This window comes from Gavialis gangeticus, unplaced genomic scaffold (genome assembly GCF_001723915.1).
Source record: "Gavialis gangeticus isolate Ggan-Ray unplaced genomic scaffold, GavGan_comp1, whole genome shotgun sequence".
Lineage (NCBI taxonomy): Eukaryota > Metazoa > Chordata > Crocodylia > Gavialidae > Gavialis > Gavialis gangeticus.
In genome coordinates this window covers 20,323,291-20,343,137 of record NW_017729004.1, presented here as the reverse complement: position 1 = coordinate 20,343,137, position 19,847 = coordinate 20,323,291, and the positions used below count along the sequence as shown (strand labels likewise).

At 38.6% G+C, this 19,847-nt stretch overlaps 1 protein-coding gene across 2 annotated transcripts in view; it reads right to left on the bottom strand.

Annotated features, from left to right (window-relative positions):
• The window catches only part of UBE3C (ubiquitin protein ligase E3C), a 129,750-nt gene that overhangs the window by 50,097 nt on the left and 59,806 nt on the right, over positions 1–19,847 (bottom strand). For both annotated transcript variants that reach the window (XR_002095784.1, XM_019508157.1), the window contains exons 11-16: positions 15,665–15,751; positions 13,146–13,303; positions 12,534–12,766; positions 7,637–7,741; positions 5,562–5,649; positions 1,399–1,496 (exon numbers count right to left, since the gene is read on the bottom strand). Coding sequence is in view for 1 of the 2 variants with exons in the window: in XM_019508157.1 (XP_019363702.1) it covers positions 1,399–1,496; positions 5,562–5,649; positions 7,637–7,741; positions 12,534–12,766; positions 13,146–13,303; positions 15,665–15,751 (769 nt within the window). In the remaining variant the exon portion in view is untranslated. The remainder of the gene's footprint in view (positions 1–1,398; positions 1,497–5,561; positions 5,650–7,636; positions 7,742–12,533; positions 12,767–13,145; positions 13,304–15,664; positions 15,752–19,847) is intronic.

The window sequence follows — 19,847 nt, the reverse complement described above, 5'->3', positions numbered from 1 at the left end:
CTATGAGTTAGTCACTAACCATAATAGACTAACTAGACCACTAACTAAGCTATCTAACGCTAGTTCAGTTCATCTCTGCTTTGACAGTGAAGAATTTTACAAGGTTGGAGGAATTTCACTCCTTTTTACAATGAAACCAAGGGCATCACCCTAACACAAAAGTATTCCTTCAAGCCCAGCATACAGAACTTTATTATACAAGCTCTGCAGCTTCATGGTAGAGGCAACAAATCCTATAAAAAGGGATGTAGACAGGCCCACAAAGAACCTTCACCAGAGTTCTTCCCCAGACAAACTAAGACCACATCACTCAAAGCCTGTTTGTACAAATGTATTGTGGTACAACAAAATACCAAAGTCACTGAACAATATTTTAATATACTCAGACTACACTTCTGTCAATTATGATGAGCAATGGTTTTAAAATAGAATACCTAAAAAGAACTTTTACTATGGTACTATGAAGCTGTATTAAATCTTTTAAATATCTGTACTCTCTGCACTGCAGTTCTTTCAGAGGAACCTAAAAAGACAGTCTTCTTCACGAAATGTGTCACAGCCTGTTCAGTAAACATTGATTTATATTCCCCATGCAACTATTTTTCATTTCCTTGATGGGGGTGGTACACAGTGATTCCAACACAATTCTGGGAGTAGTTTGTTAATTAACTGATGCTGTAAATGCAACAGTAGCAGCTCAGAAATTGTTCTCATGGGTAACGTCAAAACAACAGTTTTTAAAAAACATCTGTGGTGGAACTTGAAAACACTGATGAACCTGAAAATTATATTTGTAAGATCTGGAAAGCATTCATAACAAATCACAAATAATACAAGAAACTTTACGTCACATTTCTATACTTCCCTTATATACTAAATATGCCTTTAAGTTCAACTACTCACTTCTGAAAACAGAAATATTACTTGTAGAAATTTCTTCCTTAAAACTGGCTCAGTTACATTACACTGACTGAATCAGTACAAAGGACAACAGAAAGTAAGGTGTTGATCCTGAAATCAGATACTTGTACACGTACTCTAGAGGAAAAGGATGCTACATTAATGCAGGCATTTACTAATAGAGTGCCAAATGTAGAATCCAGGTCCAAATATTACTCTGTCTCAGGTTATGGTTACATACGTTATGTCCTAAATATGGAGGAGAGACAATTCCCAAATATTTGTTGTAAAGAAACAAAAACAGATGGCGAAAAGAAAGAATTTTGTTATGAATGCTAATATTGGGACAAACAGGCTAGGGAGTGAGGAGGGGAAGAAACTGACTCTTCATTATGCAGGTAGATGATCCAAGACCTAATTTCCTACTTAGCTCAATCCACTGAATTACATTTACTGTAAAAAACCTAAAATACATAAAAGTGAGAAAAACACAGATACCTTTACTCTTTCTTCAAAAGGAACTACAAATGGTAGCTCTGTCAAAATTGCAAGCTGTCGTTCTTCGGACACAGAAAGAGGTGCTGGCTCCAGGCCCACTTAAAAATATAAATAAAGATTCACTTTTGATAATAAAACTTACCTAATATTCTTTATTATACAAAAATCAATTTATAATGATAAATCCATCAGTACACTAAACATGTAAGCACAACCGATATACCTAAAACAGAAGTCACAGTACGCCGATTTCTTAGAAATCCTACCTTTCTAAAGTATTACTGTTTCCACTGTTAAATTGAAATTTGAGCAATGCAAACTTGCTCCAAACAAACTGCAACACACACACACAAAATGCCATTGCATTTTCCCCATTAGAAATATCATGCTTTCTATTCCTTATTCTTTAAATGTTGCTTAACACAATTAAAAAAAACCCCTAAACTCAACTTTTTGAGAAATAACCTAACCAAGCTAATCAAGAAGCTTAAGTCACAAGTATCTGCATTAAGGTGGTACCAAAGGCCCCATTCCATTGACCAAGGACTCCATATCTCAGAGTAGTTTACTGGATTGTGTTTTCATTTAGGGAGTCTGTTTTCACCCAGCATACCAACTTAGGTATAAATGCCTTAACAGCCAAGCCAGAGCTCACTGAAATCAAGAGGAAAAACGCAGTTATTTCAACAGGCTTTGGATGCTCAAAAAAAGCACATCTGTCTTGTGATTGAATAAACATTCAATCACTTTAAAAAGTGAAAAGAATGGCAAGAAGTTACATAACCAGCTTCAGCAAACACCAAGATGATGTGTGCAAAGACAAAAACGGCAAAGGACAAGAGTTGCACAAAAGCAAATCTGAAGCCATGGTGCAGCTCCTCTGGAACGTTCTATTATCCAGTAAGGAGGCATTTCAGAACCAGTTCAACTCAGGGTTTTACTAATTCAGGGTCACAATCCTACTCCAGTCTCAAAGAAAGAAATGTATAGGTCAGACAAGTTTCTTTGGGTAAATCCAGTATCTTTAATTAAACCAACTAAAACAGTTGGAAAAGTTCTTCTTCGCAAGCTTTAGGGTACAAAAACGCTTAATCAGGCTGAGGAAGCACCTGCAGCTGGTCTGTGCTCTTCCTGGATGGAATAAAAAAGCATGCAGGGCACAACAGATAGAGAGAAAAGGAACGACGTGCAGGAGCACACAATGCTACTGACATTGCTCATATACTTGATGGTGTGGTTAAAGGTCTATCTAGATACAAAGCTGAAGACCCAGACACAAAAGCCCCAGACATTTTTGCTTTCACATTTATCATCAAAGCTGAGAGAAAACCTGGCTCGCAAGCAAAGTGAGGCTTTGCAGACAAGGTAATAAAGCTGAAGTAAATGGCACATGTGACTAATGGGGCCAAGGAGATTACAGCAGCACTTGCAATCTTTTCTTTGGCATCTGCCTGAAGGGTGGTGGTGCCTGGCCGCCCTTCTGCAGCTGGGCACCACATCAATGATCATTATTAAAGGGCATTGTACTTTTTAATTCCCCAAATCACTTCTAAGTACAGATATTTTAAGAAGTGATTTAATGAGACATGACCCAACATATTAGTACACTTGATGAATACCCACTTTTGGCAAATTTCAGCAAGGCAAGCCCTTGGAATTTTTGATAAAATACTTCTTTAAGGTTACCCTTAGTTTACTCAGTAAACATTTTTAATTAAAGTCAATGTGTGCTGCCTATTAAGCTAAGGGTTAAAAGCATTTTAAACAGAAAGTGCATGTACAGCAAAGGTAAACCACTACCCAACTTCGACAGTTCAATTATTCTGGTCAATTAGTCAATTTTATCTGCATTTCTCCATCAAGGTTTCCTTCTTTAAAGAGAAATATGGGATGGAGTCATCAATACAGAGGACATTTAGAACTCAAGAGTCTGCCATTTAAGTAAATGAAAAAGCACAAATAAACACAGCCATATGTGTTCAGAGGTACTTTCACACTAATTGGCTCTATCCCACATGAAAGCAAGTGGGATTAAAACAAATCATACGCACATTGTTATGTGCTTGTTTTCACACAATGCTTTTTTTTTCATTGTGTTTAGCACTCACAAAAGGTGACATTTCTGAAGGCCTTTGTTTAGCCAAAAAGCAACTGCACTGGCAACGACAAGATGAGTTTCCATATACAAATGTATCTAATCCTGGACCTAGTTTAGGGGTAACCTTTTAGGTGGGAAATCATTACCCAGATCCACTGTCCGATGCCAGAAGCCATAAGATTCTTCAGGTAACTGGGATAACAGTAGTGATATCTAGAGGCTCCCAAGTGGCATGGGAAGTAGTGACTTTGGAACAAGACATACCAGGTTTCAAACCAAAGTTTACTGCGCTGAGAGATCCCATTTCCTGTGGATTGTGTTACCACAAAAGACCCTCCAACTGTGCTGAAGGCACAAATACCTCCTGAGTAAGTACAAGAGGAATGTTCTTTGGCTTTAATCAAACATGTCACCAAAAATATACTGAAACCAGAATCAATAATTCTTTTCCAGTCTGAGCACATCCAAAAGGAAAATAGTCTAAGGCCACAGTGTGGAGTTATATGGAGTTGGAAACTGATGTAGCTCTCTGAGTGGGCTTCTTGCTCTACCTTGAAGCTACCTGTCCCTTGGTCTCCCATATGGAAATTTTGCTTCATACAAAAATGCAGGACCACTCAATTTGAAGTACTGGGGTCCCAAAAGTGCAGCATAGCAAACACCTTGCAGAACCTTACCAATACTGACTGGTGGAGCAGCTCGCTGGACTTTAAAAGCAATATAAAGTTTGGCTTGGGTCACCTTGGGCAGTGCTAGAACAGTCCTACAGGCAGCTTTCAAAAGGAACATAAGCTAAAGTGAAAAAAGACACTCTAGATTCTGAAACTTCACACCCACAGTGGAATTATACCCACATAAATAGCAAAAAAAAAAGTCATACTAGTGATTTTTACCAATAACATCTCCCTACTTAGATGAGACCATAAGCTGTAATCCTGTGAAAGATTCTGCCCTCAAAGTCTTACTTAATTCAGTGCAGGTGAAAGGGTCTGCCCAGAACCTCTGCATGGCCATATTTTACACATTTCTACGCCTAACCCACTGCAGCAAATTCAGCACAAAGTTCACTTTAGCATTCAAAATCTCCACCATGCAACAAGTATGGACCTTTTGGGCATTTTTACATGTGGGGGGAAGGAGGCAGCACTTTACATTACAGTGACTCTGAGAGTGGCTAGTTCAATGAGCTGTAGTTCAATCACCCCTGCTACCATTTTGAAGCGTGGGGACGCTGATATATGAGATGCAGGGGTGCTGCTGGAGCGCGGTAGTTCCATGCTCCAGCAGGCTCAATTAAATCGAGTCTGCTTTGACGAGCTATAATTACAGAGCGTCAGAGTAGCTTCCGCACTCGTGTACTTTTAAACTAGTTCTGCTGCTTGAGGGTCTAAGCTTATATTGCTTTAGTTATACATTCACTTAAGAAAATCTATGGCCTTAACAAGCGTTTTGCCCCAAGTGCAGCAGTACAAAAACTTAAAAGAAGTGGGAATAACAACAAAGATTTCAGAAGCAGCTGAGTATGAAGTGACATGTCTCCCCCATATATAATAATTATGGTCCCTAGAGCTCTTCTGTTATGTTAGCAGGGAGCTTTTTAAAACATACCATTCATAAAAGCTAAGAGTCAATGGGTTGTTTACACATTCTTTACAATGTTGTTTTTATATGTAATATAAATTATATGCAGACACATGTACACTATAATGCATGATGTCTCTTATCATTTCTGCTCCTAGGAGGACTGAAATAAGCAGAAATGTTATCAGGTGAACTGGGGAAAACTAATTCAATTAGGAAATGAAAGATGTTACAATGCATATGATGTACATATGACTGTATACCTGTTAATTTAACATTATACCAATCACATTCATATTTTAAATTTGTAAATATAGATGATAACTGAAAACAATAAACTGCTACTGGGCACCATTATGGCTGACATGAAACATCTGAGAAAACCAAAGCTTTCATGAATTAATTCTTACCACTACTTCTAAAACAAGGCAAACTGAAGTGACTTTAGTGCCTAATGTTAAAAAATGATGCAGAAGTATCTTACCATCTAAAGTAGACTGCAGGGGTCCTATTCTTCCCATTCTTCTGACTCGCCATACATGTCTGGCAGATGGCACATACAGCTGAGTAACCTATCAAGTTAATAAACTTTATGCGTAAACATTTCAAGAGCTCGTAAGCCCTAACTCTGCCTTCTTCATGGCTACACCTTTAAATATGATTGTACATAATTAGTGAAATAATACGAAGTGTAATTCACATTCTGTTCCTTCAATGCTCTTAAATTTTCTGACACTCAATTTAAGGAAAAAATGAAGCAGGAAATAAAGATCCTTTTACAAAAACACAACCTCAACGGTGCATAAAAGAAATTTCTTTTTACTTAATATTTTTTTTACTTAAATTTAAGATGAAGGCTATTTTTGGAAGAAATAATACTTTGTTTTAAAAAGTGTCTTTTATACTCAAATGAACTGGCATTATACTATATTATATACCAGTGATGTTCAACCTATTCATCCAGCAGGCCAGATGTACAGTGCCTGGCCATACAGAGAAGGGCAGGTGGCAGCCTCGTCCTGATCCAGCTATGTGGAGGGAATGGGACTTAGCCCAGCCCAGCCCAAACCCAACCCTGTGAGGGAGGAAGTGGGGGGAAAAGGGACAAGGGTGACAGGAGAGGGGGGAATGGCTTGGTTCCAACCTGGCCAGGGGATGTGGCTTAGACCAACAGAGGGGAGAAAGTGGGGTTCAAAGGTGGCATGGCCTGGGCCCGAATATGCTGCGCAGGGGAAGAGGGCATGGCCTTGCCCCAAGCCGGCCACACAAAGGGAAGGGGGCCTGGTTCTAATCTGCTCTGGCCATGTAGGGGGAAGGTCATGCAGAGCTTGGGATTTTGGCAGTAGGGGAGGGGTGGCAGTATTAATTGTCATTGCTCCCCCACCACCCAATTTTCCGACCCTTGGGGAGCCCTGCAGGCTGGATTCCAAGACTTCGTGGGCTGCATTTGGCCCATGAGCCAAACTTTCCAGCTGTTGGGAACCATATCTTTGAGACAACTAGACCAGTTTACTTCAGACTTGGCTTGCTGCTTAGATCCTAGCTTTTATCTGTTGAAGTTATGATTCTGTATATTTTCTGATAGGCATATATTGGCACTCTCCAACACGCATGAATCCACACCCACTTTTCAAAAGCAACTGATGCAGTTTTGGCTTTAACTTCATTAAAGTCACCTAAGGAAATTTTTATTTCAGAAGGAAAGTTTGACTAACTCCACTATATTTCAGAGAAATCCTCTTCCAATGAAGTAAATCTTCTCCTATAAAGATAGGCCTTCTAGTGAGCCTCAGCCCCTAGAACAAATATTTACTGCCTACTGAAATGCATCAAAACCCTGTGGGACTTTGCTTATTGTTCACTGTAGCTGCTTGCAGACATTAAAAAAACACCCCCAAAACACTATACTTTACCGGAAGAGGCTCTGCAGCGTCTGTAAATTGGGCACTTCAACAGAACTCTTTGGCTCTTTTAGCTAAAGCTGATTCAATCAGCTATTAGATCAAAATGCCAAAAAGCACCACTAAAGCTCCCGATCTTTACAGACATCAGGTGAGCCGGGTAATGTAACACACCGCCTCTTCTGGGCATGCCCAGGGCTGGGTGCAGGAATGCACTGAGTTTAAAATAAAGGGCCTTTTTTGTTTGTTTGTTTTTAGTCTGCAAGCTTGTATCAAGTCTTCTTATACCCAAAGTTCTGGTAAATGGGTTCCACTCTCCAAAAGGGTAACGTAACTAGAGGTAAAGGTATCTCCTTAGGTGAAAGACCTTTCTGTGTTTCAGAGAACTGCAACATCATTTCAGATTTTAAACTAGTTTAACTAATCTGTACAACACACTGACATAGTCTACAAAAGTAATTCTTGTACCTCATAACTAATACCCGACTACATATTCATGCATCTTATAATTTAGACTCTTGCATTAGACATTACCCACCTGCATCCTTCCAGTCATTTCTTTCATAAATAAAATCCAATTCCTCCCATTAAGAAGCTTAAACAAACTAGAAAGAACCACTTAAAAGATTAAGTTAGATGTAAGAAACATTATTATTACCTTATCTGCTTTAATGTTTTCTTGTTCTGATAACCAGTGGTTGGGTGGACAGAAATTTCTCCTTGTGTCTCTAGATTTCAACATTTTTACTAAGTTAGTGATGACCTACATGGTAGAAACAGATCTATAAGTTAGCACTTTAAACTGTATGAAGTAAAGGTGATTCTACTATGCAAAAAAATCTAAAGTAATCCTGCAGTGATTAGTTAAAGTTATTTCTTTATTTGTATTACAAACAACGGTATTCTCCTTTGTAAATACTTGATCCCATTTCGTCTTAAGTAACTGAGAATGGGACAAAAATCATCAAAATAATTAGTTTGCTAAAGACTGCTTCCTGCAGATCATAAGAATCTCTCTCACACATAAAGGCACTGTATTGGGATGGTCTGGAGAGCCATCTCCAGTGGTGTCCACCATGGATCGGTGCTTGGACCAGTGCTATTCAGTACATGCATTAACGACTTGGATGAGGGGGTGGAAAGTTCAATGATTAAGTTCACGGACAATACCAAGCTGTGGGGAAACACAGGGACACCAGAGGATAGGGCAAAGATTCAAGATGACCGTGACAAACTGGATTTATGGGCAGAATGAGATCAGATGAGTTTTAATAGGGAGAAGTGCAAAGTCCTTCACCTGGGTAGGAAGAACCCTCACCACAACTATATGGCAGTGGTCCACTGGCTGGCACAGCATCTGAACAAAACCTGAGGGTCACAATCAACTGGAAGATGAATATGAAACAACAGTGCGAGCCAATATGAGCCAACAGGGCAAATAAAACTCTAGCATGTATCAGCCGATGTGTGGCCAATAGATCCACGGAGGTGCTCCTTTTTCTCTATTCAGCATTGGTGAGGCCTCAGCTGGAGTACTGTGTTCAGTTTTGGGCAGCGCACTTCAAGAAGGATGTGGATAAGCTCAAGAGGGTACAAAGAAGGGCCACCCATATGGTTAAGGGCCTGGAGGGTAGGCCCTATGAGGAGAGACTCTGAGAACCGGGGCTGTTCAGTCTGAGTAAGAGAAGGCTGAAAGGGGACTTGATAGCCGCCTACAAATATGCTGGGCAGGAGCATCAGGAACTAGAAGAGCAACTCTTCAGGACGGCACCTCAAGGGAAGATGAGCACCAATGGGCATAAACTAACAGAGGGTAAATTCAGGCTGGACATAAGGAAAACCTTTTTCTCTGTAACGGTTACCAGAATCTGGAACACACTCCCAGCAGACATGGTGCAGTCACCCTCCTTGGAGGTGTTAAAGGTGAGGCTGGACAGGCACTTTGTCAAGCTCATCTGAGCCCAATAACTTCCCGCCCATGGCAAGGGACTGGACTTGATAATCTTACAGGTCCCTTCCAGTTCTATGGTTCTATGATTGTACAGTAGCTCATGAAAACCAAAAGTAACTATACCAGTAATAACTAATTTATTTTATTAGGATGATTTAGAGACAAAAAACATATTCTACCAACATACCAATATTGCAATTATTACAGTACATGAACACCCAGACTTGTAAGATATAAACAAGTAAACATAATCCTACATATATTTAATATAATTTTTAAAATATCATACTGATACTACAGCATATTCAATAAACTTATATGCCTCTCTGAATGTTGTTTTCACCTTTAAGTTTGACAAGTTTTAACATTTCTCTTGTATATTACTTGTATTATACTTGTATATTATTGAATCCATACATATCTGGCAAAACTTAAGCCAGTTCAAATAAAAGATGCAGGGCCATTTCAATATCAGGCAGGGGATATGAGGATGGGTGAACACAAAGCTGTTTATGTAACAAAACTAGGAGGCTGGGGAAAGCATTTATCCTGCTCAGCTGGTTGACAATTAAAAGAATACAACAACAGCTTCACTAAAACCAGGAATAGCCAGAAAATATCAAATCAAAAAATAACCTACTACCTACAGGACGATCACCCTATCCCATTCTTTCATCCCCAAAATGGGTAAAAACACCAGTAAGAAAGAAGCAACATTGTAGCCCCACCTAAATATTATAATGGAAGTAACTGAAAGCCTTATAGTTGTACAGAAGTAAACAAAACAGTTTCTTCTGCTACCAAAACTAGGGATCTACTATGCCACTTAAAACTCTGGCATTTTCAAAAATGAGCTGAAGACACACAAGCACACATGAGCGCTCACACACAAATGCTAACAAGACAGGTGTTATAAGCAATAAACTTAATGAACCTTCTACAGGTCTTTGTGTCTACATACTAAACAAATGATCTTTTAAGATGCAGCATGTTACAAGGTCTCCCACCCTGGAAGACGAGTGACAGAAAATGCTGTTTAGAACTATTTGATTGCACTGGAATTGTTATCATTTTTCCCTTAAAAAAATCCAAAGGAGGTTTGGAGAGACATTAAAGTTACGTGGTCCCATTAGCACTCCGCTTCCAAAATCCAGAAAGAAATATCCCACACAAACAAAAAAACTGTGCCAATAAAATAGCACAAAAACAGTTAAGGAACCTTTAAAAAAAGTTGCAATAAATTTGGTGGGACTGGAGTTTCCTATAGAAAACTGTGCATTCTTTGGAGAAAAGAACCCTCAGTAAACAAAAGGTTCCTTTTTCATATTTTCAAAAAAGCCACACAACTGAGATTTCCATCTAATAATGCAAAGCAAGTATTCAAAAACCTCAGAAAATATGTTGTTGATCTACTACTTTAGCAGCATCAACTCAAGGTTTAGAAAAATCTGTCTTTATCTGACAAAATGTGATTTCCTACATCACATTTTATTGGGTCACTAGTAACTTCACAAAGTCCCTTGGAAAGATTCGATACTATGCACTGAAATTTTCTTGCCAAAACAAGGTGTCCTTCAGTTTTGACAGCTGAATTTTACCACTAGTTAATTATATATCTATAAAAGTAAAGTAGTACTGCTTTATAATTAAACAAATATCTGATAAAAAAGAGCCCCTTAAACATATCTTCTAGATTTATTATTCTGATAATGGAATACAAACCCATCTTTTGAGAATGGCACACTGAAAAAAGTAAGTACATTCAAATGATTTTTCTAGAGTATGAGAATGACTGTCTATTATTTGCATACCATTCATCTAATTGTCTTGTGTGAAATTTGACAGTAAAAAAAACCTGACATTTGAGATGCTAGAAGGAAAACAAAATGTTACAACAATTTTCATCATAACTACTAGAGGTTAGTGAAAAGAGAATGATTACATATGATCAACTAAAGGGCACAAATAGAAGATGACATGGCATAAACCACACACATAAAAGTGTCCCTAACACGCTGTCATGCTAGAAAAATAGACATACCAGGGTCTCAATTTGTGACCTTTAAATTGAAAGTTTATTTGGTAATTTAAAGACAAGTAATTAAATTAAATTGTGCAAACATATATTAGATCAATCTGCACAAATTTCAAATTCAGTGATGCATTAGGACTGTATTCAATGCAATCAAAACATTATCAGTTACTCTCACTGCTACTAATGCTCATAATGCTCATGCTCATAAGTGAAATGTGTTGTAAAATCAGGCAGAATGGGTTGGATAGAGGCTATGGAAGACTTGTAGAATGAATAAGCATTCCTTAATTAGCCCATCAGGTTAAGTGCAAGCGTTAATGGGCCTTTCCTAAAGTCTAGCATGACATCTTTCTCCAAACATGGCCAAGAAGAAAGTTCCATTAGCAATATTAATACAAGCTTAGTTGATCATTTTCATTCAATTAACTTCTTTCAATTAAATAGATAGCTTGACAAAAGCAGTGATAAAAGACCTGAAGGGACAGCTGATGACTCGAACTGAACATTAGTGTGCGAGAGGTCGCCAGTATTAAACGGACTGTAAATCTAGCATTCAATTTGGAAAATGCATTTCTTCTGCTCCCACTCCTTTAATGAGCAATTTTAGCTGACTAGATGTGTTTGCTGCAGAAATTTCATGGCAAGTCAAGCACTCTTTTTTTTTTTCTTTTTTAACGCAACAGTTATATTCTTAGGTCTTTTCCTGCCAGCATTCTCAGCTTCCCTTACTTAACTCAAACCTTAGGCTGGGAAAACTGGTTAGAAGTACATTACTAGTTATCTAGGAACAACCTGAATTAATTTTACATTCACTAAACCATATTCACCCCTTTTTCCCACCAATGTAGTGTCAACAAGACTCAGTGGAGCTGACTGACATGAAACTGGAATGACAGCACTGAATTAAACCAACTATTAAGCCCCGATTCAGCAAGGTACCTAAGTGTTAATATTAAGTTCATAAGTCATTCCCCAATGTTACCAGAACTACTCATATTAAGAGAAACAAGAAGTTTTTAGTCATATCTTTTACTGGTCCTGTTCTGAGCAGGGGGTTGGACTAGATGACCTTCTGAGGTCCCTTCCAACCCTAACCTTCTACGATTCTATGAACCGTATAATTAGGAGAGATGTTAGACAAACGTTTGGGCAGAAAGTGCCTTTCCACACGTCTGGACAATTCATGTAGGTCAGTCGCATGATTAGCTACTTCACTAAATTGCAGGCTAAATGTTCATATACATTTTCCATACCAACTCCTACATAAATCAATGAAATGTAAAACAACCAAACAAAGCAAACCAAAAAAAATACTTGTCAAACAAAAATTACTTTTAAATTACAGTTACCAAAATAAGACTATTTTGCTAAGCAACAATATATTTTGCTAAAACCCAGAATTATTTTTAAAGTCAAGGTTATTTCCAAACACCGTGTTTCCTAAATGATCATATCTGCAACAAAAGCACGTGCATGAAATTAATTGCAGCCAAATACTGTGATGTTACCAGTAAAACATGTTTGAACATGCTGACTGTTTAATTCATGTGAAAAATTGACATCTAATACCTTAAAGAGCTGAATCCATCGTTTTTGTTCCGTTTGTATACATTGCTGCATTTCTGTGTTTGTTGTGACTCCTACACTTCGAAATGCTGCAATATATTCCTCACGCACTTCTGGTTTTGTTTCTGGGTAAGCCAATTTGATGATTCCCAAACAGGCATCTCGAAGGCAGCGTGATAATATTACCAGTTCTTCTAATGTAAAAGGCATCATTGATGATTGTCTTTGACCTACAGCTAAATAAAAGTTAAATACTTTCAAAACAACATTTCTAATATTTGTCTTATTTTCATAGCACAACTGTTGTTTTTTTACTCATTTTAAGAAAACAAATATTGATATTTACACACAAAGTAAAAAAGTGACAGAAAGGAAACAAAACACAAACCAAAGGAACTGACATTAATGCCAACTGCATTCATTACTGTCTAAACTACAGTAAAATAATGGATGCTAATATATTCTCATTTTTGTAACATACTTAATGTTCAATTAACATCCCTTGGCTGATTTTACAAACCTTCTTTCTGCAGAACTCTTACTGAGATCAAAATAAATTTTGAGAGAGTGAGGCTTGCCAAATCAGATCCTATGCAGCAAGCTTTATGCTCTTACCTTCTATGGGATCACCAAAGAATTCATTATCATGAATAGAAATAAGTGAATGACTAAACAAAGAACTAAAAAGGTAGAAGAGAGGGATGATCCGACTGGAGTCTTCTAAAGACATTGGAGACCCTCTTGATATCACTTGAAGTAATGGCACCATAGACCTTAAGATAAAAAAAAAAAAAATAGAAAATAGTTAAATTGATCTTCTAGTTTTTAAGGAAGATTTAAAACTTCAGGATTTTAGTCAAAATACTACAGATTAGTGCTCCATTAAATAGCATAAAGAGTATTCTCATTTTAACGAATGATAGGATCTCTGTGGGGGAACAATACTCTGCTTTTGTTAAATGGGATTATTATTTATAAACCCTTATCAACATTGCACAGAAGTAAGCACCTTATAATGCACTTGCATTATTAGCATTCTTGTTTACAACTGGAGAACTGAAGCAAAGATGCTACCATAACAAGGCTAGGTCAGAACTGGGAACAGAGCTCAGGTCTCTTAAATATCAGTCTAGTGAAGGGGTTAATCTACATCCCACTGGCTAGATCCAGCCCATGGAGCTGGGAGGGCTTCAGCAGAAGTCCAGCAGAGAGAGACTTTGCCCGAGCCATGACTGTTCAGCAGCAGCTTCATCTATGTTGTGGCTGGGAGAAGTGGCAACATCCTAGTGCCAACCTTGGACAAAAACTAGGTCATTCTGACCCACCACAAGAAGTGTTGCTGATCATTGGATTTAGACATAAGATCATCGTTCATATCTAAAAATCACCTCAAGGAGTAAAAAGTACATCACTACCATCTCTACCACATTGCCAAACAAGATGCTAAGAAGGAAGTCCTACTGGTACTCTGCACATATGATATGCTATGTGATCACTAGAACAGTGCTGGACACGGGGTTCTCAGGAGTGAGTTTGAAACTGAGACTGTGAGCACCCTGAAAAGCAAACAGACAACATTTCTAAACAGCAGCAGCAAATAGGTCTGGCTTATTTCTTGATGGTGGTTTTGGGAGTGCTGCAGAGATGGTATACACATACCTAAGAGATCTTTTCTACCTCTAATATGACCATACTGACAGATTACTTTAAATTGTATGTGAATAATATAAACATCACAATGATAAATGATATAATATTTAGATTCATAAGTACCAAAACTGCATTGGAAACAGATATGCTAAATTCAAACAATTCAATTTTTAGCAGAGCGATTTTATTTCATTTTTAAGCAATGATTAAAAACAAAATATAACTCCAACAATTCTGTACCAATAAATATACATTTATATCTAGGAGAAAGTGCAAGTTGGCACACATACACATTACTGAAGTAACTTAAGGTATGCTTTGTATTTACAAAGCATAGCAATCGCTACATCTCAGGCTGAATAAACTCAAAGTTGGAAGACAAAGGTGTTTTTAGCAAATAAACTCTGAGGTCAAAGGCTAAAGCCCATTAACCCAGAACATGAATACCCTTTTTACCCCCGCGCAAAGATAAACAGGAAGCAACTTCAATTTCTCACGCTGAATTGTACTAATTTATTGAAAATTTAAACAAAAAGATACTGCCAAAAAGATAAAACCAAACTGCTGAAAGGTAAACTGTTTCAAACAGTTACAACTCTTTGGAGCCATTCCTTTCACCCTCTTTTCATCTCCTCTCATTTTCCTTTTTCCTGCGTTACTATTATTCTCCCTTCTATCACTGCAGAACATTTGATTTGCATGATTTACATGATTTTACCACCTTGCATCTTAGGAGGGAGGTAATGGTGATTTTACAATTCTGACACAAATATACATAATTTATTCTGGGAAGTTAGGCCATCTGCTCCTTAAATGAAGGAATTGGGGAGGGGAGACAAAAATAAGAACAGGACACTGAGAAGAAGGGAAAAGGGCTTATTTTTTTTGCCACAGTTGCAAGCTTTATGCTCTCTGCTTTCAGGTATAAATTTTTCTTTTCATGCAAAATTAGCTACGATAAGGATTAGGATGTTGATCTAGGAACATGCTGTTTGTTTCCATGACCCGTGCCCTGCATTCCTGATCTCTGGTCTAATCTGACGTCCCTCACATCAGGAAGAACCAACGTAGATGAGAGTGCTTTTCTTAAATTCCTGCTTCAAATTTTTAGATAGTACTGTCAGTGCTTGTTCAATAGAATCAACATAATCTTCAGAAAATGCAAATATCATTATCATGTTTAACATAAAGACATGTGAACTGTTATTTTAAAGGAAGGTTGTGATACTTCACTTAGCACATACCTCTAATTAAACACCAGCCTTATTCCCAAGGCCCTTTAATGTTTTTACTACATCAAAGCCTCAATTAACATTAATGGAAATTTTGCTGGAGTATAAATAAGAATCAACTATAGAAATTTTCTCTTTAAACTCTTTTTTTCAACCTACTGTATTTTTTCAAGTGTATCACAAGGTCTTATTTTCTTTTTCATTACATATACTCTATTCTAATTTAAGCTCAATGAATGATATAACACGTACCCTGTAATCATTCGTGTAGTCATTGAAGAGATTAGATACCAAAGATGCCTTAGGAACCTGGCATTAAAGGCTAAGCTGTAAAGAAGCCTAAGAGAGAAAGGAAACAGGTTATTGCAGAAATCAAGTTTGCCCACAAAATACAATACTTTAGCTTCCCTTTTCTGTCAAACTTTTCCCTATATGACATACATGCAAATTAAAGATACTTTTAGTTACTTCTTTATTGTATACTTACATTAAACGATTCAAACTCTTTTTACAGAAGGGAATAAGAGTGCCCCATGAAAAAAAAAAATCATGATTTGTTAAAGACCTCAATTCTGCAAGGACAAGTACACAGATAAATCCCTGTACCTAAACTATATTAAAGTCTGTATCAAACTACTGGATGGGACCCAAGCTTGTGCTCTATCACAGAACTGAGACCCATATTAAACAAGCACAGCACACCTTAAACCAGAGGTTCGCAACTGGAGCATCTCAGAGTGCTGCTGTAGGCTGAAACTGCGCCATGCATCTTGGTTTTCAGTAGGTATGTTGGAGCTGAACTCACAAGTGGCTGCAGCAGAAAGGCACTCCTGCCAGGCTAGCATTACGTTATGCAGGCATGCATGCCACTTCTACTGCAGCTCTTCTAAGCCGACATGACTCCTGAAAACCAAGGCACGTGGGCAGTGGCATCTATCTTCAGGCTGTGCTGCCACTGCAGGGCACAACTGTGCTGCGTGACTCAGTTTTCAGGAGGTATGTTGGAACTGAACCGTACAGTAGCAACAAGTATGCTGCAGCACCCTGTTGGTCTGCTCCCACTCACCTTTCGGGCCTCATGTGTCCTTTTACACACTCCGTGCACACATTTCTCACACCCCCTTGGCCTGATTCCACACCCTCAGTGCTTCCCATGTGCTGCCCAGCACTTTGTCTGCCAGTTGGGCATCCTGGGACTCTGTCCATTAGGGCACCAGGAATGGAGTTGACAGGGGAAAACCCTGGGTTAACTAGGGAAAGAACTTGGCCCAGAGGTTTCCAGGTCTCAAATGGGAAACAACTCTAACTAGGTTTGGGTTAGGGTTAGGGTTAAATGTGATGTGGTTAAATTTACCTTAATAGCACAGAAAATAAAACAGATTTTTAAAGTACACAATTTTAGTTAAAAGTAGATAAAATGCTTCAGAAAACTAACCTCTTAGAAATGATTTTTTTTTTAAATATATAAATACTACTTTTTTCATCTGATTTAATTCTGTGTTGCAGGATCAACTGCATTTATTTTTCCCAACATTATAATGACTTCTTGGAATCTTGCACAATGAGATCCAAGGAGCACTGTTTGTCCTCAAACACTCTGGCATCCATTTTCATTGCACCCACTTAAAGTACATGCCTGTCTGAAGGCAGACAATAGCCCCATGTTTAAAACACAGAAAATGGTGTGCACTTTCACCAATTCAGCTTATCATGCCATGATCACCTTTAAAATAATGTGACAACATCAGAGGTTTCATGTAAGACATTGATGTATGCCAGCTTCCTAAAAATCACCAGCTAACAACAAACTTGCTAAGTTTTTACAAGAAATGGATATACAAAAAGAATCAGCTCAGCCACTTTTTGCCTTTCACAAATACAAATAAAATCCAGGGACCAAACTCATTTATTTTTCTGAATCTCAAAGTGTCTCTATTACCTGTCCTTCACACCACATCCAAACTTTCCCAATTACTGCCCACAGTAACAAAAATGCATCTTTTCCCCTAGCCAAATGTCTATATATGAGGCCATGCATAAAGAAGAACAGTGGAGGAGAGGAAAGAATGTGAACTAGGAGATGGTAGGAAGAACCTACTGAATTTGGAGCACAAATAATAATTTTCAGTTTTTTTCTAGAGAAAAAAGGAAAATACACATTTAACCAGAAAGAAAAATAGCTTTCACTGCAAACCTGGCAGAGAAGGCATGCCTCTCTAAGGTTCCAAGTCCAGGCTGTCTTGCAGATTTTTTTTCATGTATTGCCCTAAGACAGCCTTTCTGATTCATCCACACAACTAAAATGCTCATTCAGGCTGCCATCATTTCATGGCCACATATAGCCATGGCACAGGGAGTAAGAGCCTTGTTCGGCTTACAGTGTAAGGTGTAACAAATGTTAATCAGCTTAGCGGAGCAGTCACACCTTAAGGCAAAATAACATCTTTACCTATCTACCTTTTGCCTGCATAGCTGTGACTTGCTACCAGAGGTTTGGTGAGAAGGGTAGGAGACTAAGAGCTAGGGCAGGGGTGGGCAAAATATGGCCCGCAGGCTGGAAATGGCTTGCAGAGGGACTCTGTCTGGCCCATGGCAGGTCCCTCGGTTTCTCCTGGCCCAGGCACCATCTGTCCCCATGGCACATCCCACTGTCCCAGGTGTGCAGAGGGGCTGGGGCAGCTCTGTGGCTGGACTCCATTTCTAGGCAGCCCAGGTGGTGGCTCTTTCCGGCAGCTGCCACCACTGGCCTGTGGCCCACTGAAACAGGCAGGGCCCACCCACCTCCTTGGCCCTGGCCCTGGCCACCCTGCGCCCGCCCCAACTAGAGTGGACCAGATCCACACCAGCTGCGACCCACGTGCACAACCCCGGCCCTAGGCCATCCTGTGTCCACTCCAGACCTGCCTGCCCATGATGAGCAGCAGTGGCTGCAATGGTGACTGGGCAGAAGCTGTGGCTGGGCGTGGGGGGAAACTGGCCACCTCCCCCTTGCCACTGCCCCCTTGCCAAGGTGTCTCTTGCTGCAGCCGCCTGGAACCCGTGCCCAGGCTGCCCTGTGGCTCCTCTCCACTGCAGTCACCACTGCCAGCACTGCCTCTGGGCCACCCAGTGGTGGCAGTGAAGAGGAGCTGCAAGACAGCCCAGGCACAGGCTCTGGGCAGCTATAGCAATAATCCCTATAGGAAAAAGGGCTGGGCCGTGGCGAAGAGGAGGTGACCACATTTTCCTTGTGCCCAGCAGCAGCTTCTGCCCAGCCACCACTGCTCATCATGTGCAGGGCAGTCTGTTTTTGGTTTTGGGCCCAGATTTTCAAGGTATTTTCACATTCAGAGATGCTGGGAATTACCTTACTGGAATGTCAAAAGTGCCCAAACAGGTTAGATGCCTAACTCACTTTGAAATAAACGGAAATCTCCTTTTGGAAATCTCACCTAGGACAATGACCTACATCATTATATATCAGAACACTTTTGAAAAATCTAGTACTATACCCTTCATATTTTTAGAATTACTAGATCTCATTCTCTTGCAGATAAATTTTTGTTCATAACTATTTTGAACTCTCTGAATGAATGAATTTAAATTAAGGAAATAGTCTCTGCATCTGATAGCTAAATCGAAACCAAATGCAATTACAGCAAAAGCTTTTCTGTTAAAGGAAAAAAAAAAGAAAAGAAAATTCTTCCAAGAAAAGCTAAATATCAGTATATACTCCACCATGAAGGCTGCATAAAACACTTCATGCTTCATAATGCTCACTAACATTGAGACATATTTATAAAGCCTGAAAAATTTGAATATTCTTTCCCTTACTCTATACATAAATTTAAAAAGTACCATCCTTTCATTCATCAGAATTTGAAGAGGGCTCAATAATGCTGCAAAACTATACTATTTAAATTATTTCAACACTGGCTGTTATACTGTCAAGTTTAAACCCTTTAATTGTTTTAAAAGTCTATATTTAATTTATATTAACATCTTAAAATTAAAAAACATTGGTTTTATCCACCTTGGAACTCAACAATTTTTTTTCAAGACACAAATTATTTTGGCTCATATCAACTTATTATCGTTTGCCTGAGGTTTTTTTAATATGAATTAATACAATTAAGAACTGGGATTCATATTTCAATGTTTAAATATATATTTTAGAAAATGTTAGCTTAGTTGTCTCAGTTTTTAAGCTGAGAAATTTCTGCAATGACCTTCAGCTCTCTGCTTCATATTCAAAATGAAAAGCTATTTGGCACAGTGCCTTTAGGTCTCCCAGGGCATCCAAGTAAAAACTTGTTAATTTTACAATCATCCCTGGAAATTATGTAATAGTTTTAGCTGAAATGAACAAACATTATGGATACTGGACCTATCATAATCTAATTCACTTTTTCATTCTGGCAATGTTCAGCAGTATTGAAAAAAAAAAAAAAAAAGG